Source organism: Dipodomys merriami, unplaced genomic scaffold, assembly GCF_024711535.1.
Source record: "Dipodomys merriami isolate MVZ:Mamm:240054 unplaced genomic scaffold, mDipMer1.0.p SCAF_15, whole genome shotgun sequence".
In the NCBI taxonomy this organism is placed as follows: domain Eukaryota; kingdom Metazoa; phylum Chordata; class Mammalia; order Rodentia; family Heteromyidae; genus Dipodomys; species Dipodomys merriami.
In genome coordinates this window covers 20,989,941-21,013,765 of record NW_027202826.1, presented here as the reverse complement: position 1 = coordinate 21,013,765, position 23,825 = coordinate 20,989,941, and the positions used below count along the sequence as shown (strand labels likewise).

General features: G+C 38.3%; 1 protein-coding gene across 1 annotated transcript; it reads right to left on the bottom strand.

The window, feature by feature from the left end:
* Positions 1-1,245: 1,245 nt before the first annotated feature.
* Positions 1,246-3,159, bottom strand: LOC138826786 (sperm motility kinase 4A-like). Its single transcript, XM_070022034.1, has one exon. It carries the CDS (start codon positions 3,157-3,159, stop codon positions 1,474-1,476), a length of 1,686 nt encoding a protein of 561 aa, XP_069878135.1. The 3' UTR covers positions 1,246-1,473.
* Positions 3,160-23,825: the final 20,666 nt, after the last annotated feature.

The following is a 23,825-nucleotide window of genomic DNA, read 5'->3' as shown; positions in this document are numbered from 1 at the left end:
AATGTGTCATGATTTACCATGTGCTTTGTCCTCTCTGTGTCTAACCACTTCATGTGTAATGTTGGAAATCATACCAGCATTGTTTTGAAATTCAAATGAGGCAGTGTATTTCACATGTTCAAAGCTAAGTCTAATGGAATAAGTGCTTATGAAGATAAAATATATCATACTTTTTCTTTTCTTATAAAAACCTTCCTTTTTATAATTAGTTCCCGTTTAGCAACACTGAGGTTCTTATTTTTTTATCCAGAGATTTCCAGCAGGGAGACAGGAGGAAGAAAGGCATATTCTCTGAAGAAACTCAATAGAACTATTTTTGTGTCTGAAATAATGTAGTTTACACAATTATAGCATGATTTGGGTGATATAAATTATTCTCTATATTTTACATTTAAAAAAACTATCTAACCCAAGAAAATATAAAAATAAAACTTGAATTGGATGTTTTATGTAATTATAGTGTATTGATATATATGTGGTTAATTCACAAAATAATTTTCTACATTTATCTACCACTAGCTGATTATAATTCTATGTGATGATGTAGCCATCTAAGGTAGGTGTTGCTTCTTGATGACCTAAAAACTGCCATCTTCAAACTATTTCTTTTTCTTTGTGCTAATTCTGGGGAATGAACTCAGGGCCTGGGTGCTGTCCCTTAGCGTTTTCACTCAAAGCAGGTGCTCTGCCATTTGAAGCACAGCTTTACTTTTGGCTTTTTGGTGGCTAATTGGAGAGAAGAATCTCACAAATTTTCCTGCTTGGGCTGGCTTCAAACCATGATCCTCAGATCTCAGTTTCCTGAGTTGCTACTTGGATTATGGGTATGTGCTACTGGCACCCAGCTCAAACTACTTTTTAAATTAGTACCTATAGATCATGAATTATTATTTCTAATGATATTTTGTATATGTTATCATTTATTATCTTTGAAATGATCTCTTTTTTCATATTTCTTCCCCAAACCATATGGAAATCAAATAAATAGTAGTCACCAGTAGAAATTATAGTTTAGGGTTTGAATATAGGCATACCAGCCATTGTATTAGCATACATTAACCAGGTATAATTTTTTAAACATTTATATTTATATATGTGTAGTTATTGGAAAGGTGATGTACAGAGGGTTACAATTACACGTCAGATAATGAGTATAATTTTTTTTCCCAGGAATCACAATTTATTAAGTTGGTGAGAACCACAGGAACAACATTAGAATCCGTACCCAATGTAGGCCAAAACACACACACACACACACACACATACACACACACACAAAGAAAAAGTCTGTGAAGCTTGTGATGGTGGTGGGAGGTAGCAGCAGAGGGAAGCTGGTCTGCAGGCATGGTCAGCCTGTGTTCAAGGCGAGGAGCAGTGGGGATGGGTTTTCTGCCGGTGCACTTGAGCTCTGGTTTCTAGGCAGTCAATGCTGTTCTTCATTCACAGGGGCAAGGCATTTCCTCTGGGGTTGTCCTAACGGGGCAGGCAGCAACAGCACATCCTTTCAAAGCAACGCAAGACCCTCCTCTTGAGTCGCTTCCAGATGGAGCCTCTTCCATGAGCTGCAGGGCGCGGGAGAAGAGGGGTGCTGTCCTCCATCTCTGGCTGTATGTTCCAGGCAGACATTTTGGATGCTGGCGGTCCTGAGGGCAGCTGGCTACTCTCTGTGTCCCCCCCTGGGCCCTTCAGGTCAGATGATTTTGGCCCTGGGGCAGCCGAGCCGATGTCCCTCTTCCCGCATTTGGGCCCTGTCCACGTATTGTATAGGATGCGGGGGAGAGAACCAGCCCTGCTGCCCACCTGCCTCTCCTGCTCAGGGGCTGGGCAGGTCAGTTCCTCCGCTTGGCCCATGGGGAGGGTAGTTGTTGCTGCTCTTGTTGCTGCAGCTGGACTAGAGGGAGGCTTGCTGTCCTCAGTCTTCCGTTCTGTACCAGTTATGCTGGGTCTCCACAGGAGACAGGGGAGGGACGCTGACCTGGTGTGCCTGCCACCCTCCTCCTGCTGCTGCTTAGCACGCAGACAGACAGCGGGGTGGCGCACAGGAGTACTGGCTCTCTTGACCAGCACATTTCGGGAGGATGGGTGTGCAGGTGAGGGGCAAGGTGGAGGCCCGGGAAGTGGGTACCACATCGGACGGATCAGGTCTTGGCCCTCATCTTGCTGATCCTTGAGCATGCTGTAGGTTGCCTTCTTATTATTAAATGTTCTTCCTGACAGGGCTGCCCGCACCTCCTCTGGGTTAAATCCCATGTATGAACCCATGATATGCAGTATGGCGGGGTCTGGCTGGTTCAGAGCAGGCTGGCTGGGGCATGGTGAGGCTCCCTTAATTGTCTTGAACCAGGGATGGCGCATTACTTGCCACACTGTGGGCCGCCTCTTTGGATCATTCATCATAAGATATGCTAATATTCCTTGAAGTTCAGGGGAAAAAGATTTCCGTATTTTAACCCTACCCCCTAAAACCTGTTTTCTGAGGACATCCCATGACTTGCCTTTATAGGGCAAGTCGCCCATGACCATATAGTACAATAGCACCCCAAGGCTCCAGACGTCCACCTTGGGGCCCTCGTAGCTCTCGTGCATGAACATCTCAGGGGCCAGATAGGCCACAGTCCCACACACTCTGTCCAGCTGCTGCCCTGGCAGGAACCACGTACTCAATCCGAAGTCACATAGTTTGGCTGTGCCCCTGCTGTCTAGCAGTATATTTTCTGCCTTAAGGTCCCTGTGAGCAATACCGTTGTCATGGCAATGTTTGACTGCCCTCAAGATCTGCCTAAACAGACTCCTGGCCTCGTCCTCTGCCAGCCTGTCCACCCTGTCCAGGTAGTCCACAAGGTCTCCTCTGTCCATATACTCCATCACCAAATACAACCTTTCCTCTGTTTCTACCTCCTCATAGAGCTTGACGATGTTCGGGTGCTCCACCGACCTCAGAATGTCCAATTCGGTGGCAAAGAAGGTGCTGTCCAACTTTTCGAGGACCTTCACCGCCACCAGGGTGTCCGTGGGCAGGTGCTTGGCCAACTTTATGGAGGCAAAGCCCCCTTCACGGATGGTCCTCAGCGCCTGGTAGTGAGCCCTGCGGAGGTCCTTCTTCGAGGAACTGGCCTTATGGCCCTCCCAGAACTTCGCCTCTCTACTCTGGCTAGTCATTATACAGCACCCTAGCGATGCTGTCTAGGAAGCAAGTGAATGAACAAAGAAAGAAAACACAACCAAGTGTAATCAAATACAACAGAGCAGAACAAAAGCAATGAAATGGACAAAATGGAAAATATAATAAAATACAATGAAATATAATGAAATACAGATAAAAGATAATAACGGAATAAAATGTAAGCAAAGTCTAAGGTAATAACTATAATAAACACACTAAAATGTAAATATAATAAATGAATAAAATAACTACTATCTAATATCTATCGTGAAACAAAATCTAATAGGAATGAAAAATAATGAACAAAATGCTTAAATGCTAGCTAACTGAAAACAACAAAAGTAAAAGAAAAAAAACAAAAATAGTAAATTAAGAAAAACTAAGAAAATAAAACAAAAAACTAAAATAATAAAAGTAAAAGAAAAAAAGTAAAAATGAAAAAGAAAATATAAAGAAAAAAATTTAAAAAATATAATTAAAACAACAAACAGGAAAACAAAAAAGGCAAAAAAATAAACCAAAAGTCCAAACATCAAAGCCAAATCGTAATCCAAATCCAAGAAACCAAAAACTGAAGCCAAATCAACAAACCAAATCCAAAAACCTGAGAAATCACCACACAACCACCCAACTAAACTCCAACCTCCAAACTACCTACAGAGAGTCCACCCGGCACCGCCCCCTATATATACAGCCAGGGTTATGACCTCACAGTGATGTCTGTGATGTCAGAGACACCAAGTTACTGGCCTAGAAAGCACTTCTAAGAAGTGTGTTCCTGGATTGGCCTTTCACTCAGGGTCTGGGCACTGTCCCTTATCTTTTACACTCAAAGTTGGTGCTCTACCAGTTGGGCCACAGTCCCAATTCTAGCTTCTTGGTGGTTCTTGGGACTCAGGGATTTCCAGTCCAGACTGCCTACAAAGGCAATTAAGCATTGTTACCCCCTCCATTGTTTTCCCCCTACCATCCCTTCCCTCCCTACCTTCCCCGAGGTTCTTTTTTTTTTAATTGTGATTAAGTGATTACATAATTTCCCAAATTTCACAGTATTGTGGAATAATGATGCTCATTTAAAGTCACAAGTTCATTCTAACTTTCGTGGAGCACATTGTCTATCACAGTGTATAACATATAATGGTGTACACATATACACCATACATGTGATGAGCAGCATGGGGATATTTAGTAGTGGTTCGACCAGATGAGTGGGAGTTTGTTTCTTAAGTCCTGTTAGTTTTGTCATATCACCTAACATTTTGGATTTAGCATCCACTTATCAGGGAGACCATGTACCGTTTGTCTCTTCGTTCTTGGCTTACCTCGCTTAACATGATTCCTGCTAGCTTCATCCATTTCCCTGCAAATGCCATTATTTTGTCATTTCTAATGGCTGCATAAAATTCCATTGTGTATAGATACCACAATTTTTGGATCCATTCATCTGTGGTGGGGCATCTGGGTTGTTTCCATATCCTAGCTATTGTGAACAGTGCTGCAAGAAACATGGAGTTGCACGAGTCCTTGTATATTGGTTACAATTCTTTTTGGACAGTGTAACCAAGTATAATTTAAATGGCTTAACTTTTCTGATCTTTATGGGAAAACTCTGGAGAAGAGACCATCATTATCACCTTATTTTTTTAGAGGGAAGACAAAGACTGAACCTAAGCAGGAGATGGCATGAACACATGCTATGTCCACATTTTTTGAGCTGTGTGACACAACTTCTTATACTTTTCTTTGATGGCCGGTATGAAGTCATATATTTCTTCTATAAACAATAACCTCAGTAGGCTATTTCCACCACCTGGGGTTAGAAGCTTAATCAACTATTTGATTTATTTGCAAGTAGTTCTGTTTACACAGAATGTAGAAATGATAATCAGTTTAGCCAAGAAATTAATTTGTCCATGTAACAGTTAATGAAAGGCATCTCTAATTGTTAGGAATTCATTAGTCTTGATGTGGATGAGATGTAGCCCACAGCCATTTCTTCTCGTGGCTTGTTTTTGTTTTCTTGTTTTCCTTGGGAGCTGACATTGTCCTTGCACATCCTGTGGGCTGGCAGGCTGTCATTTCCTGGCCAATCTTTCCACACTGACAGACCTGCTCTTCCAAGCCTCTCACCAGTGTTATGAGTTCTGTAGTAGATTTACAGATTCCTTCTACAGATAGCTCATTTTCCTGCTGATACAGCTGCCTGCCTTCCTAGCAGTAAATCCTTGTTATCTGACTTTATTTCTCCATTCTCTCTCTCCTTTCTTAGTCATGCTACTGTTGCTGTTTTCTACCTATCACTGAAAGTCACATCTCTTTATCCCTATACTCCTGGCATTCTCTTAGCAATCACTGGCTATATCTGCTGGTTTATTTGTGTTATGGGCAGCCCTTCTTAATTTTATTATTATTTTTTTTTGTATCCATCCTCCACTGTCATCATCATTTTGTCAGAAAGGACCACCTTCTGGCTAACACCACCAGGAATTCTTTTTTTTTTCCTCCCAAGAATCATGACAAAAACCTTTCTCTCCAGTGCTTCCTGTTCTTTCCCTTTAAAGCATTTCTCTGCTGAAGCAGCTAAGTGGCTGCACAACATAATCCTGCATAAAGCTGGCAGAAATGCTATTTCAGAGCATTTGTGCTTAACTCTTTCCTCTCTGTTTTGTAGGGGTTTCAAAAGTCCATGAGCAAACCTTAGAAAAAGTTTTGCTCAATATAAATCCTTTGTAAAAGAAAATTTTAGTGGTTTTTTTTTTTGTTATTAGAGATTGAGCTCAGGGGCTCATATACGCTAGACAAGTGCTCTGCCACTGAGTTAGATCCCCAGGTTGTTTTTTTCCCCTTAACTATTGTTTGAGACAAAATCTCACTAGGTGTTCAGACTGATCTAGAGTCTACTATATAGCTCAGCCTGTCCTCAAACTTTTCATCTTAACACAATACTCATTTACCTAGAATTACAAATGCACGTCACCACACCCAGCTTAACATAATTTTTTTTGTTTATAGTGTCACCACTCAAAACCTTGTTATCTCAGGATTTTAAAAGCAAAGACATCTAAAATTATATACATTACATCTTTATTATTTTGAACAGACAAGTTTCATCTTGACCATGAACTGGATTTGGGAAGCACTTTGCTCTACTTTATTTTTATTTTTTTAATTTAATTTTGTTGTCAAGGTGATGTACAGAAGGGGTTACAATTACAAAGGTAGTGAGTACATTTCTTGTTATACATTGTTACTGCCTTCTTCATTTTCTCCCACTTTCCCTCCCCCTCCATTGCGCCTCCCCCAAACTGTAAAAGTTCATTTCCAACCTGTTGTCTTGTGAATATCACTGTTTCATTAGTTCACCCTTTGTCCTTTGTCTTACCATTTTGTTGTTCCCCTTCCCTTCCCTAATTCAGATAAACTTATATACAATACACAGGGTACCAAAATCAATACAGTGACAAAAAGGGATAAATGATAGAGGAAAAAAAATCACAAGAAAAAAGAAATAACTTCACATGGTACATTAAAAACAAAAGTGTTTTCATATCTTGGAGTTCATTTCGCTTAGCATCATTTTATATTAACATAATTTTTTAATCTTTTAACAATAACTTATTTTCTATTATTTTTATTATCTTTAAGTAGTTGCACATAGGGGTTTCATTTTAACATGTCAGTTTATGAATACAAGGGATCTTGATTAATGTCACCCCTTTCATAATTCTCCCCCATCCCTCTCAGCCCCACTTAATCAAATGATTAAGACCTATAAGCTCCTTTAAGTTCTATACCATATAGTTTTCTTTGTTCCAGTATGCTTTGGGACTTCTCCCTCCCCCAAATCTAACTGTAATGGACTGCACAAATGGCCTGTGTGCATTTTCTTTTGGCTTCTAACTTAGGTTCAGAATATGGAGGAGTCTGTCAGGCAGGGATTATTTACTGTCCTTGTTTGGACTCTTATGGGATTGACTTTAGGCAGCATCCCTTTAGAAAAGCAAACAGCTCCAAAGCTGTGAACAGCTTCAACTATTCAACTTCCTTTGGGTTCTGTAATGACTTCTTGTCCTTACATTTCAGAACGGATTTCCTCTGTTATTTTCCAAGTTCAGACTTATCCCTTCTTGCTTTTCCTAAATCCCACTTACACACCTTGAAATATGTCTTAATTTTGAACACTCCTCAAATTATTAACTTCCTAAATAAATCTTAATTTGGTACACTCCTCTAGTGATCAACTCTGAACAGAGTAATGCAGACATTGAATATATCATGAGGAATTAAGATACAATGACTGTAGCCTTCAAGGAACTTGAAGTGTAGGAATGAAGGGACCATGTAAAGATACAAATAAATTGAGCGGTGTAGGAGCTATGATAGAAGCAGATACAAGGCTCAGAGCATGCACACTGATTGGTTTTCTGAGAAGTGGGTTGCAAAGAGGGTTTCTTGGAGTAATGCTTCAAAGAGGCCTGGGAAGATGAACTGGTTATCAATGGGTTGATGAAAGAATGCTGTGGCTAGGACAAGAGAACAGGCTTGGTGGAGCAAAAAAGCATGGGCATTACCATGTTTGTGGACAAGAGCAAAGTCTTAAGAGCCAGAGTATGAGCTCATGGAAATTTATAGGTCTGATATCTGATATTAAAGGATTTGGACACTTTTTTAAAAATTCAGAAAAACAACTTTGGCGAGAGTGAGACTCATTTAAAAGAGCAAGGTTGGAGATATGGAAAAGAACAAAGAGACAAGGGCAGGGATCTGGTGCTGATTAAGACTATGATGATGTAGGGAGGCATTGGGAAAGCAGACTTGTTCAGAATTGTATTGGAGATGAGACTGAAAGGAGAAGAGCCCTTCGATGATCCATAGGTTTCTGCCTTGATGGCTAGCAGAATCTTTAAATGAAATTTACAACATAGAGGAAGGATAACATTTTATATGAGTGCCAGTCTTGGGGATTGAATCAGAGCTTAGGCACTGCCCCTGAGTTGTTGTATTCAAAGCTAGCACTCGATCACTTGAGCTATAGCTCCACTCTGGCTCTTTTGGGTGGTTAATTGAAGATAAGAGCCTCATAGAGTTTCTTACCTGGGCTGGCTTTGAATCAAGATCCTCAGATTCCTGAATAGCTAAGATTACAGGTGTGAGTCATGGGTGTCTGGAAGAATAACCTCTGAAACAAAACCAGGAGAAAAGATGATAAGTTCACTTTGAAGTTTGAAATTTGGGGGGATACTCATACCGAACCTCTTGAGAAGAAAACTCTAGCCTAATGGCATGTGATCTGAATATCATAATAAAGTGCATACCAATGCTGCTACAGCTGTGGTTTAAATTGCCTAGCAAGTGCATGTGCTTGATAGGAGAGACAAAAGAAATCTCAGAAAGATCTCATAAGTGTTGTATATGAGTAATTATGATATAGTGCACATTTCAATAGTCACTCATATATCTATCTTATTAGATCTTTACTGTATTCTAAGTTGATAGGCATTATATTTTTTAATTTCAAAAATGAACAAATTCTGGTATACAGTGGTAGGCGAAGTTGATAACAATCTAAAGTAGTAACATTAAAGTTAAAATATTTAACTTTTTCCCAGTGTAACACAGTGCTTCCTTACTGTTACATTTAGCAATCTTTACTAGAATTTAGTCGTTCTTGTCCTTTTACAAGAAATTAGCACTCTTGATCTACAAATATAGGGCAAGAATTAAACAGTAAGATAAAATAAAGACAACAGGCTTTTGGGATCCAGAAAAATATCTTTGTGATAAAAAGATACCTATCTATATATTACATAATGTGTCATTGTATAAAACATCTTACTTTGAGAAATACAACTATTTATTTTGTGTTTGGAAATTATGCTTCGATCTCATTTGTTTAAACTATTATGCTTTTATTTTGTTAATTCTTCTAGACCTCAATGTAGATGTTTGACTTTTAGTTATTTTAGTACTTAAAAATCTTTAAAAACTACCATTAAGTAGTTGTGCAAAGGGATTTCAATTCAACTATTTTATAAGTACAACATATCTCAATCAATGTTGCCCATTTTTATTTAATTTTTAATTGACAAAAATTGCATATATTTATAGAAGATTATGTGATAGTTTGTGCTGGTACTGGGGCTTGAACTCAGGGTCTTATATCTATGCTTTTTTTTTTGCTCAAGGCTGGTGCTCTACCACTTGTACCATACCTCCAGGCTGCCATGTGATATTTTGATAAACCTATTTTATCCTCTCTCCACTCATCTGATTACTTTTGCAGCATTTTATCACTATCATTTGGTCTTTCCTATGTACCTCATTATTAATGAATTAAAAGTACCCAGGCTCTAAACACTGGTATATCCATCCTTCAGAACAGTCACAGTTTTCACTGAGAGTTCAATATTACAGAGAAGTATAGATCTTGAAGCCAATTTGGAAATGGAAAAGGGCATTTATAACCAGGCTTCTGCTTCACACTTCTACAGTAGTTTCCTGAATCATAATCTAAGACTATGAATTGGAAATGTCTTGTGAAGAAAAATACAGGGATAAGAGTCTTTAGATAATGCTAATGCTATGCATTATGCAACATGACCCATAAACTGGAATATTCTTATTAGATTGATGATGCCACTGTGTAATAATGTATGGCTAGCTTTCACAGAAATGAGAGGGTAGATTCATGGCTCACTAAAAGGAAAACTGTTTATCAGAAAAGCCCTTATACATACCCAAATTCCAATTTATGCATAATTTGCTAAAAACCTTCATGGTAGCTTTAGGAAAATAGAGCGCATAAGAGTGAACCTATCACGTGAGATTCCTTTACTGAGGTGGATGTGAAGAAATGGATCGCACAGAAAGCTTCCATCACCAAATTGTATTCAGATTTGCCAGAGAGAAGACAAGAAACTTATTTTCTCAGTTACTTCTGTTTTTTAAAGAAAACAAAATCATCATCTGAGTTGGGGTGGAGAAGCTGGTGGTAGCTAGCAGACAAAGGAAAGGAAAATGAAGGTAAGTCGAAGGTGAAGAAAATTGGGGGTTATATTGTTTGGGAAAATAGACTGATGAACCAGGGCAGAGAGCTCCCTTGAAGTTTATGGTCATTAATTAAACAGCCAAACCTGTCAGCACAACAGTGGATGTTTCCTCTGTGTAAAGTAATGTAGTGTAAAGTAATGTAAATAGAAAATTAGATTCAAGTGGCAAGAATTGTGGGTGGGAAGGTAGATGGGACAAAGGAGAAATGTTTATGTAATGTATTATGGTGTGGAATATAAGCCAGTTAAGAGGAAAGAGGATGTGAGGAGAGCATAGAAATATAGAAATGCACAGCAGATATGGATGGCCAGTGGATTACATTGGTGAACTCAGAAATTGTTGGTATGGGCCTGCCCTAGAACGTTACAATGGATTAGAAAAACATCTGAAAATTAAAATTATTAAATTAAATTAAAATTATTGAACAAGAAACACCAAGTTAAAATAAAATAAGAAAAATTGCTATTGATATTAATAATGGTTTATTTGAGACTATTCTAGCAAAAATGTAGAGGCAGGCATAAGGGACAATTTTTTTCTCCTTTTGCTAGACATTTGGTAAACTAGCTTAAAATATGTATTTGAAAGGTATCCTCTCAATAATCTGCTAAACAAACTAAGTTTGTTGCATATAAATATTGAATATCTCACAGCTTACAATTGATTTGCATATAGTAAGCCTTCCACATAAAGACACACCAAGACATGTGCAGCCTATCTAAATATTTAAATTTCCCTTCCTTCCTTCCTTCCTTCCTTCCTTCCTTCCTTCCTTCCTTCCTTCCTTCCTTCCTTCCTTCCTTCCTTCCTTCCTGTTGATACTTAGGCTTGAATTCAGGCTTTTGCTCAGGGCTGACCTTCTACCACTTGAGCCATACCTCCAGTCCAGCTTTTTAAATGTTTAATTGAAGATAAGGCTCTTGCAAACTTTGATTATTAGGTCTCAGCCCTGAGAGTAGCTAGGGTTGCTGACTTGAGCTGAGGTCCCAGCAAATGCTCTCACTTTCAAAGCATTCTAGATAAGAAGTTATTTTGGCCATATAAACTAAATCATATGACTTTCTTTATACTTTCTGGCAATTTTGTCCTACATTTTATTGGCTTTCCTAGGAAGAGAAGAATTTTGAGAATGCCAGTGGAAGCAGCTTTCTGGAAAGCTTAAAGGAATATACTAAGTTGGAAATGGTTTTTAAAGGACTGATGATGTTGTAAATGTGATTTTAAGACAGTACTAAATACACAGTTAGAATCTCTATTCAATACATATTCATTTGTTATTTTGTTTCATTATCCCATTATTCACCAATTTTATGAAAAAAATTTACAGACATTTTGACATTTATCTTATTATTGGTGTGATTAAAGTCTTTTCATAAGCTTACGGCCTTTTATTTACTTTGCAAGTGTGTATTGTTGTCTTTGGTATTTCTTTTTTAACGTTAGGGCTTTGGCTAGTCTACACTACAACTTTTCATGAATAAGAAAAGGTACTTCCTCTGGGCAGGGGAAACCTTAACCATATAAGACTCAAAATGTAGAAAGAGCCAGGAGCCAGTGGTTCACACCTGTAATCCTAGATACTCAGGAGGCTGAGATCTAAGGATTGTGATTCAAAACCAGCCTGGAAAGGAAAGTCTGTGAGACCATTATCTCCACAAAACTTCCAAAAAAGCTGAAAATGTAGCTGCGGCTCAAGTGGTAGAGCACTAGCCTTAAGCAAAAGAAGCTCAAGGACAGTGCTTAGACCCTAAGTTAAAGCTCCAGGACCAGCACCAAACCAAACCAAAACCCAAAAGGTAGGAAGAAACTTTGAATAGATACTAGAAATGAATCCACTGTTTCTTTCTGAGAAAGAAGTTGAACACTCACAATTTTGGCTGTTGAATAACAGACTGCATTAAGTTATTTGTTCTTCTCTACATTTGTGCCCAACACAAATGACATTGAAAATTGAAATCTTGGTGACACATAACATGAATTCAGAAAAATAGCAGACTAAGATTAAATAGCTAGGAAGAAGAGTGAGTGTCAGTAACGAGGCTCCACCATCATACAGTCTACCTACTTCAAAGGAGCTCACGAGATCCTGTCCAGTATGCTACAGAAAGTCCACAATTTTATAGTCTGCTCAGTTTGACACAGAATAGCAATGGAGCCTTTTTCCATTACAATGAGTTTTATGGCCTCAATCTAACAATCTATCACATTATTTTAATATAATTATTCAAAAGTCCTAACAGTCATAAATAGAAGGTGATTATTCCTATATTTTCTGCTAGAAAACAGAGATTCAGACTAGCCAAGATTCTTATGCAAATTTTTGTGGCCCCTCCCCAAGACTCACCCATTTTCTTATGCTACAATAATATCATTGGACGCATGATGTCAGGACTTTAACCTGGTACACAAAAGAAGGTCCTAAAGCAAAAGCATCATGAAGAAGGGTGGCATCTGGGAACAATCAGAATAAGTATGGTGAGAGTTAAAGATAGAGGAGCTATAAAAGAAGAAAGAAGCATGCATTGACAATTATTCCAACAGTCCCCATGTGGCTGGCAGCTGATGCCATGGTATTATCCAGTGTGACAAGAAAACCAGGCACAGAGGTCCGTCGCTGAGAGATGATGAGTGGATTGTCTTCTCCACATTTCACTTCTGTGACAGTACATAGAGTTTGAAACGCCTTGCAGAGAAAACTCACCACGTTGGGTGGAGAGGGTAAGTTCACAGTGAGACAGGCTGATTGGACAGCTTTTCTATACTCATATGAAGTTAACCGACATGCCCAGTGTTGGATGTTTGGCGAGAAGAGCAGGGCACCCATTAATTTCCAGAAGAAACTCCATGGAAGGAATTTAAGAAAGATCAGACAAGATATAGGGGTTTCTGCAAGAACATAATACATAGGTCCATCTACAAGATGGACAGAATAACAGGGCATCTAAGAGGGGAAGTTTGGAAAGAGTCATTTGAAATTTTAATAGTGTCACAAAATTATGACATTTCGAGAGCTTATAATCACTGCACAGACAAAAATAACAATGTTAATAAGAATGTGAAAACTACTTTTTAAAATGTTAGGTTTTTATACAGAAAAAAATTTTAGGATAAAAAATGTATGCATTAGAAAGTAAGTGATGTTAGGATAATGGATAATTTCAATAAATGATGGAATGCTTGACCTTGTCAACTGTCAGATCACAGCAGTGGTGAGGAAGGAGGCCCACTTTGTAAGATATTTCCCAGGTGTTGTGGTCCAGATGGATAGGAATCTCCACCTCTGAGCATTTGTGGTAACCATTTGAAGAAGAGGCATGTGGTGCTATGAAATCTCACAGCACAGATAAGGCCTTGGGGAAAGGCTAAAAGAAATGAAATTGAACCTGAAATCTGATAGATGATTGGGAAGGAGAGAGATGAAAGGGACAGAGCATCTTCCAAACCTAGATCGGGGTGAACATCTGAATGTTTGTGACTGGGATAAGGCCTATGTATAAACTAAAAGATACTGCAATGAATGGTAAGTCACAAATTTGAACCTATGTCTAGTAGCCTGGTAAGGTAGGATTCTACAAAGTAATGCAGGGATTCTGTCTTAATGTATCTTACTTCTTTATACTTCCTTTTCCTTCCTTTTTTTTGTGATATGGCCTCACATCTGCTAGGTTATGGCTCTGCCACGGAGCTTTACATTCCTTTTCTAGGTCCTCAAAATTCTGTTTAACTTTGCAGGCCGTTAGAAGAAGACATAAGAAAGGCTCACCCATTTCTGGACCTCTCATCATTCCTGCTATTATTCCACTGGTCAAAATTTTGTGCCATGGATGGCAAACAGTGCTAGGAAATGTAGTCTAGTTATGTGAACAGCAGGAAAATAAATCAGCCCTGAGAAAAATGTAGATGCCTCAACTGTTACATAAGGAACAGTGGAATTAAAAATGGCAAAATTGATGAGTCACACTAGGTCCAGTCATGAAGGACCTTTTCTTCCATGTTTTCATTCTATCCTAAAGAAAATAAGGTATAGAGGAAAGTTTTGAGTTCATATATGGCAATATCACAATTGGGCTTTTGGTAGGCAACTTTGTGTGACCATGTGAAGGCAGGATTGAGTAGAGGAAAGGAAACTTTTGAAATGGGGAATAATTCAGACAGAATAATTCAGAGAGGATCTTGGAAAAGTTTGTCAAAGAAGTGTTAATACAAATACATCAAGAATTGGGCCACAAAGGGAACTCTACTGCATTGTTGGTGGGAATGTAAACTTGTTCAACCACTTTGGAAAGCAGTATAAAGGTTCCTTAAAAGACTACACATAGAGCTCCCTTACGATCCAGCAATCCCACTTTTAGGCATTTACCCAAACAATCACAAAAAAGGCCATACTAAAGCTACCAGCACAACTATGTTTATCGCAGCATTATTCACCATAGCTAAGATATGGAACCAACCCAGATGTCCCTCAGATGAATGGATCAAGAAATTGTGGTGTGTGTGTGTGTGTGTAATGGAATTATATGCCTCCATCAGAAAGAATGGCATTGCCCCATTTGTTACGAAATGGAAAGGCTTTGAAAAAACTATATTAAGTGAAGTAAGCTAGACCCAAAGAAACATAAGTCCCATGGTTTTCCTTATTTGCAATAACTAGTATATGTCTAGGATAAGTAGAAGAGGTCAAAAGCTATGTACATATGACCATATAACCTCATGTTTAGTGAAATGAACCCCAAGATAGGGATACAGGATATTTTATCTTTCTTGGTGTCCTTTTTAATGTACTATGTGATTTTTTTGTTTCTTTGTATGTTCTTCCCCCATGGTATAACCCCTGTTTTCACTATATTTGATTCTGGTGTCCTGCATCTTGTATAAACATTTTTCTGATTTGGGAAGGGGAAGGGAAATAACAAAATGCTGAAATAAGGAAACAGGTTGATCCATTGTAACAATGAGATGTACAAGACACTATGTTGAAAATGAACTTTAGAACTTTGCTGGGGGAGGGAGGGAGAAGTTGGGGAGGTGGGGAGGGAAGTGATGGCAGGGGAAAAACAAAGGAGGGGGTAACAATGCTTCATAGGAAACGGACTCATTACCTTACTCATGTAACTGTAACCCCTCTGTACAGTATCTTTACAATAAAATATGTATATTGAAAATAAACAAAAAAAGAATTGGGCCAAAGCCCAGAACCTCCATTTTGAAATTTTACTTTATCCCATCCATATTCTATAGTAATAAAGTTCATAACTTTAGAATTGAAGCTCAGAAATATCTTTTTATATAATTGGGACAAGCCTGGGACTCTTTTTCATAGTATGATTTCATACCTATGTGAAACACCTGGTATTACATGTATTTCTAGCAATTTCTTTTTAATACTACTTTCCCAAAATACTACTTTCCAAAAATACCACTATCCAAAAAGTTATTTCCGAATATTGTGTTTAAATGAGGCAAAAATACTGTATCAACTGTAAAGGATAATTACAAATGGAAATACGCCTACTGATGTTACACTTACCCAGCAGTCAGCTAGAGGACTGAACATTTATTTACCTAGTAAATTTATGCAGGTACATAATTGACTTGGGTAACATTTTCTTGCTGCTACTAATCTCACTTATTTTTTTGTATAGAGCTAGTCCAACACAGCTAGTTTATTCAAAGTATTATTTTTTGCCTGACATATACTGTTGGTATTATATACACTAAAGATTTTTCCTTGGAGAATGAATTCTCTCATTTAACTTTGTTTCCAGTAGATTTTTGAGAGAACTCATGAGCTCATTAGCAGAGGTGAGAGGGACAGAAGCAAGCAAAATCTTGGTTTATCAACCCCATTTTTTACCTTGTGCTCAAACATTCATTCTATCACTTGACATTTGGCATCTGGCTCCCTGGTCTTGCACTGGTTTTCTTGACTTCTCCTCAGCTTATATAGCCTTTTGTGAAGTTTAATGAGGTAGTGTATATAAAACTCTTTGAACCCGAATGGAAAAGGGATTAACTAGCCATGTGGAGATATGATGGAAGGGCCTACCGGGATGAATGAGAGTTTGCTACAAGGCTAGATCTGTTTCAATGCCTTAACTGTTATCAAATTTATTAATTTTATGAAAAACAAGCTGTTCCACACTTTGTGTGTCAATTAGTTTCCCCCAAGTTTTTATACAGGCAGAAAGAAAAGATGATTAAAAGGAAATAATTTTCTTTTGGGTTCTTATTTTCAGAGAGTTCTAGAATGGGTTTTCAATTTAACATCCATTTGTGTTTGCAGTGCTTCTTGATCAAGGTCACCCCTACCATCATTCCATCTTTGTTTTTCTTTGTGTCACTTTCAGTTCGTAAGGAGTGACACTTCTTCAGTCACACTGTTGTTACCGTCATTTTGTCTCTTACAGAAATGGCAAATCCCTGGCTGGACAGCTAAATAGTAATACTTAAAATTTTTGTTTATTTTACTTCTGTTGTCTTTAAGTGATTGGATAGAGGGCTTCATTTCAACATGTCAGGTTATGATTAGAAAGCATCTTAATTAATGTCATTCGTTCATCTTTCTTTCCCATCTCGCCTGGCCCCACTGCTCCTCTCAAATTTCCTAGTTCCATTTTTGCATACATACATGGGATATTACCACTGCATTCACCCACCCTTCTTCTCTCCATTTGTCTACTCTCCTCCCTCGTTCTCCCCCACCACTTGACCCCACAAATTCCATTTTCCTGGTATTCATTTTGTTAAAAAGTAAGTTAGTTGTTACAAGGAGTTCCATCATGGTACTCCTCCCCTGATTATATACCACACTTTATGTAGCAACATTTTATTAGGTGATAATTGTGAATTGATTTGTACCTGTTGTGGTGAGTAAAAGCACTAAACTTCCTATCACCTTGCTGATTACATAAATATTTAGTCATAACTTCACTTGATGAAGGATTATCACATTGGCTTTTGACTTTGCTATGACATTAAAAGGAGAGCTGACCACATTGTCATTTGCAAAGCTGAATGACATGTTTGAATCTAAGATAAAAAACAAGAGTGTTGTAATTGTTTTCTTCTATTATATCATAAGCACATGGAAAGACATCTTGAACTGCAGACTGACTTAGAGAACCAAGGTGAGGGGCATATAGAGTTGATGAACATATTTGACTGCAATTCCCAGGAGACAAGTGTCAGGAATGTTGAGCAAACCTAGGCTACAGAAAGACAAGCACTCAGAATGGGAGAATGTTTTACAGGAACATTTAGGATCTCCTGAGCTACTCTCATTGGTGTGGGAACACTGTAGAAAGGAACCAGAACATCCTGGCACTAACAGTTCTCTGCTGTGAATGCATTATATTAAACAAATATCTATTTATTACCTCTATGTGTTAGAGATGTGCAGGGGCTAAGGAGATACATTTGTGGCCCTGTCATCACATGAATTACAGTCCAATGGATAGGGAGAAAATGTTGAAATAACATTAAATGTTAAGTGAAAATGCTAATTACCATATTTGAAACATTGATTGTCAATGGGTGGCACATAACTCTCCATTCCATTTTGAGTGATGAATAATGGCTGATCCAAGCACTGTGTGGAGAAGCATCATGGAAGTATACTTGGGTTTAGGACCTAAGTACTTTGAGTGACTTCTGATGCTTGCCCCTGGGTAGAGGACAGTTTGGTGAAGACTTGTCTGTGTATAACATTTTCAAATATTTGAAAGTCAAAATAATTTTTTTATTATTCAACAAGTAAGTGTCGGGTTTTATCATACGGACTTTTCTTCTTTGGGGTTCTTTGTTATTATTTTGAAAATTGATCTGAAATTGAGTTTTGATTTAAAAAAACTGCTCTTAAATACAATTCAGTATTGTTCAATACACACACACACACACACACACACACACACACACACAGAAATGCAATAAAGGCAACTGAAGTACATTTGGTTATTGGGAGAGGCTTCTGGTGTAGGCACGTGTTGGTGGCTCATGCTTATAATCTGGAGGATGGTGGTTGGAGGCCAGTCTACAGAGAAAAGTCCACTAGACCTCATCTCCAAAGTAACCGGTAGCAAAAATGATAGTCAGGCTAGAGGCCTGGCTCTAGTAGTAAGGCCCCAGCCAGCAAGTGCAAAATCCTGAGAACAAATCCCAGTACTGCCCATCCCTTAAAAAGTTTCTGTAGTAGAGTAAAAGTTTGATAAAGGGAAAGACTTGATTGAAGGTGACAAAGCAAAAAAAATGTGAATAATTTTCAAGGAGCAATGAATTGGAGAGTGAGATCCATGTAAATAAATGTGCTAAGATACCACTGAACTATCTTCAATTTGGACATTAAAGTTCACTGGATTCTGGCAGGCTAGACAATTATTATCTAGAGGTTGTACAGAAATATTGAAATTAGTTGAGCAGGAAATGATGTGAACAAAGCTGCTCTATGCCTTCTTGGGTCCTAAAAGGGAAAAGGAGCATCCTAAATATTATAGATAAATACTAATTACTCAAAATGGGACTCCAAATTTCAAACCTTACACTATATACCTCAATATTGCCTGAGTACATATAATTCTATGCTATGATGAAGTATATTAAAACAAAGTTTATAATGGGCATGGGTAGTTCACACCTGCAATCCTAGTTACTCAGGAGGTAGACATCTGAAAATTGTGGTTCAAGCCAGGCCAGGCAGGAAAGACTGAGTCTCTTTTCTCCAATTAACTATTGAAATGCCAAAAGTGGAGCTGTGGAGCTATGGTTTAAAATCTATGAAGTGCTAACCCTAACCCTTGAGCAAAAGCTCAGGTATAATGCCCAGGCCCTCAGTTGAAGGCTCAGGACACCCTACCCCCCACATAATAAATGAATGAATGAATAAATAAATAAATAAATGAACGAATAAATAACATTTTGGTGGAATACTGTTATTGCTATGACCATTTTGATATCTGTTAGCACCTTTAAAAAATTTTTTTGCCAGTCCTGGGACTTGGACTCAGGGCCTGGGCACTGTCCCTGAGCTTCTTTTGCTCAAGGCTAACCCTCTACCATTTGAGCCACAGTGCCACTTCTGCTTTTTCTGTTTATGTGGCACTGAGGAATCAAACCCAGGGCTCTATGCATGCTAGGCAAGCACTCTACCACTAAGCCACACTCCCAGCCCCATTCACCATTTGTTTTTATTACAACAAGATTTTTAAATGCTCCTTGAAACTCCCAAGTTACACAAATGCACTTACTTTAGGAAAACTAATATTCAATTAGAACTTTCTGAATCCTGACTGGAAGTTTCAGCTAGAATTCCTAATACAAAATGTTTTCATTTTTCTCAGCAGTTTTATTTATCCGTCATAATTCTATCATTACTCCTAAGTTATATTACACATATATAATACCGTTGAACTTGTAATTTAAGTGCTGTCATTTAATAAATATTAATGCTTCTTATTATAATTTCATCTGCAAAAATATTCATTTTGCTTCCCCAAATATTTGGAAGTCACTGGAATTTATCATATGGTTCTAGGCAGAGTATCCTATCCTTTATCTGTTAGGTTTTGATACCCTGAGGTTCATGCTACATATGTTGCTGGAAAAAACTACAGTGCTGCTGATTTATCTATTGTCTCTTGGCTCCATTTCCACCCGTCATTGTTCTCCTCTGTATCCCAGCAGGCAAACATCCTGTGATCTACTTTCTAAGATGTTCTAGTCCCTGTCCTCTAATCAGGCTCTGCCAATGGACTAGTAGGAGTCTGGAAAGACAAAGGAAGAAGCTTGGTCCAGCCCATCCTTGTTGCAGGAGTTGCTTCCCCGCAGTGGCTGCAGCAGCAGGGGATCTGGGCTCTGGCTCAGGTAGGGATGCTCCCATAGCAGCACCCACCAACCTCTGCCTCCATCATTCACCAGTGAGATCAGCACAGGAATATGCTGCTTTGTCTCTCCTCCTCTGCTGCCTGCTTTTTCAAGTTTCACAGAGTCTTGCCTTCAAGAGACCAAGAATAAAGGCTCCTAGCTGCAGCCTGGGGTCAGTAATAGCTTTCTGAGCTGGGAACAGTCCTCTCCATATTGTTCCTCTGGCCACTCATTTCTTCCTTTAGCTCTTACAGCTAACTCCTTTCTCTAACTCCTTTGTGATGAGTTCAGACTGTTAACTGTCCCTTCTCCTAGAAAGTGGTCTGTCTTTTTTGTCTGATTATTTTTCTTTTCTTCACTGGACATTGGTTAAGTAACTATATGTGAAAGCCTGGTTGTGTACAAAGGCTACCATATAGTCAAGCAGATCGAAAAGCAGACCTCAATAAAACTGGAAGATACATTAAACTTAGCAGGCCATTAGGTCATTGTCTATTTGACTATAAACCATATGTGGGTAACGAGCCTGATTAGCCTCATATTTATCAAGCTTGTCCAACAGATTGAAACTTAGAAATGCCCAATAAAAGCTTTCAATAGATCCATGGAATTATAAGGGAAGTGATGAAGCATAATGCCCTTAGGGAGTTTATAATTTTCTAGAAGCAAATGACCCATTTACCTTACATTCTTTCTTATACATTTTCCTGTTTTCATGTATTTGTGATCTATTTAGTCAAATACCATCTTATCTAGGCTGAAATACTGATATAGTGTGGATAAATAAACAGAAAGAAAAAAGCAAATTAAACCAGAAATAAGTAACAAAATATTATAAATGTCTTTTCAGAAAATGTCTATCTCATTAGAAGAGCACAGGACTTGTGGAATGAGATATTTTTTCTGCCATCTATACAAAGTTCAGTATGTGAATCTACTCATTTTTTTTGTCAGTCATATTATTTGAATTTAGGGCCTGCATGCTATCCCTGAGCTTTTTTGCTCAAGGCTGATACTCTACTACTTTGAGCCACAGGGCTACCTCTGGCTTTGGGGTGGGTAATTGGATGTAAGAATCTCATGGAGGATTTTCCTGCTTGGGCTAGCTCTGATCCAAGACCCTCAGATCTCAGCCTCCTGAGCAGCTAGACAAGTTTGAGACCGTAAATAATCCATTGAATCCATGCTTTTTTGATGTAAGCTTAGACTCTTGCCATAGGATTTCATGCTATACATGAGTCATCTCTATTCCTCACGATGCAGAATTGATGGGATATTATTTGACAGGATAGTGGAATATTTGCCAGTGATATTGATTGCAAAATCAAGATTTGATCATTTTTGGAAATCTACTCAACAAAGGTATTTCAATTGTGGTTTCTCATTGTATTCCATTGATTGTAGAAGTAATTAATATATATTAAGAATAAGAGTGTCTAAAACTAAAAAAATTATCACCAAATGGGTAAAGAAGCTCTTCTTCTTCTCAGAAGAAGAGCTAAGATTGACAAAGAAACACATGGGGAAATGCTCATCATCTCTGGCCATAAAGAAAATGCAAATCAATACAACTCTGAGATCCCATCTTTGGCCAACATTGTAAATTCGAACAACAACAAATATTCATGGGGATGCCGGAAGAAAGAACCCTATTGCACTGTAGGTGGGAATGCAAACTAGTACAACCACTCTGAACAGCAGTCTGGTGTTTCCTTAAAAAACCAAACACAGATCTTTCCCATGACCCGGCCATACCATTCCTGGACATCTACTCAGACCATCACAAGCCAGGATGCTGTAAAAAAAACTTGGATATCTATGTACATTGCTGCACTATTCACAATAGCCAAGCTGTAAGAAACAGCACAGATGCCCTACAATAGATGAGTGAATCAAATAAATTTGGTACCTATACACAATGGAACTTTATGCAGCCATTAGGAAGAATAGTATTATGTCATTTGCAGGGAAGTGGATGGACCTAGAAAAAATAATGTTAAGTGAAGTAAGCCAAGCTCAGAGAGACAAGTGGCTCTTCTCATGTGCAGAAGCTAGATCTAAAATACCCGGAGACATAATCAATTATACAGGACTCTAGGCATCACATACACAGTGAGACCAAAGGAGAATACTGTTAAGGGAGGAAGACAAAGGCATAATGCCTATGTGCATCTGATCATATAAAATAACAATGATCCAAACGAACTCCAGGAAATGGAAAAAAAAAGGATTTTTTTCCTTGTTGCTGTTTTTGTTTTCTTTTTGCCTTGTTTGTTCATTTATCTGTCTTTGGGAGGGCAAGGAAGACAGAGAAATGGAGGGATAAAGGTTGAACAAATGCAGCAATTGTACTTTGTAGACACTACATTGAAAATGAATTATACAACTGGTATGTGGGGATGGGAAGAAAAAACTGAGAGAGAGCAAGGGAAGGGGAGACATTGTCCAAAAAGAAATGTATTCTTTACCTGACTTATGTAACTGTAACATCTCTGTACATTACCTTTATAGTATCAATAAAAAATTTTTAAAAATGAATAAGGGTGTCATAAAAATACATTTGATTGATACAATCCCAGTGACTGTAAGGCAAAGAAAGAGTAAAGTAGGAAGGAAAGAAAAGATGAAGATTCATTACTAAGGCAATTTTTTCTAACTATGGGGGTAAGGATATTCAACTGAAATGTATAGGCATATTATGCCTATACTCATTGTAACTCAAATCTTGCTGGTGTTTATTTTACTATGGGTTTTTAATCCTCAAAATAAGCTACCTTTGGGCTGGGAAGGTGGCTCAGTGGTAAAGCGCTTGCCTTGCATGCCTGAGGCCGTGGGTTCGATTCCTTAGCACCACATAAACAAAAAGAAAAAAGCTGGAAGTAGTGTTGTGGCTCAAGTGGTAGAGCGCTAGCCTTGAGCTGAAGAGCTGAGGGACAGTCCCCAAGCCCAGAGTTCAGGCCCCATGACCGGACCCCCCCCAAAAAAGCTACCTTTGACAGTTGTTCTTGTTACCTTGACTTTGCCTTAAATTTCTTAAGACTAGTTACTTTTATTTGGCGTACATGGAAGGAGAAAGTTTATCATTTCTCTAAGGCTGGTTGTTTCTTTCCTTCTCCACTTAAAATTTTTGCTTTGAATAAAAGTCCTCATTTATGAAACTCCATTATTGTTCTTCCTGTGCTGAAACTTATAGATAGGACTTCACAACATTGTACCTTGATGAGAGACACAAAAAATAAACAGTTTATTTTTGCAAATCTCTAATTGAAGGGTTGAGAGAAAGAAGGATTGGGGAGGGGGTAGACTTCTAAGAGATTAAAAGGCTGGAAATTTCTATTATTGAGATTGAGGCTGATGTAGAGAGTAAAGGTCATGATTGTTGTACACAACACTTTATAAACATTTACATTTTGTTCATGGATTCTGGTAATATTTTGAGTCACATTAGTACATGGAATTCCCCTCTTCCACTAAGAAGCCAGGGTTATTTGGTTCCTTGTGCTTTTAGCTTTTATTTTCTTTTAAGAATTCTAAAGCATAGTTACAGATTACACAGAAATTGCCGATTGGGTAGCACCTCAAACAAAATATGGCAAAAGGCAATGTTTTTAAATGTTTCAAGAATGTTCAATTCCAACTGCATCTAAAAAAATGATTAGATAAGTAGAAAAATCGGTTTGGGGTTTGCTTTTTGTTGGTCATGGGGCTTGAACTCAGCCCCTGGGCACTGTCCCTGAGCTCTTTTTGCTCAAGGCTT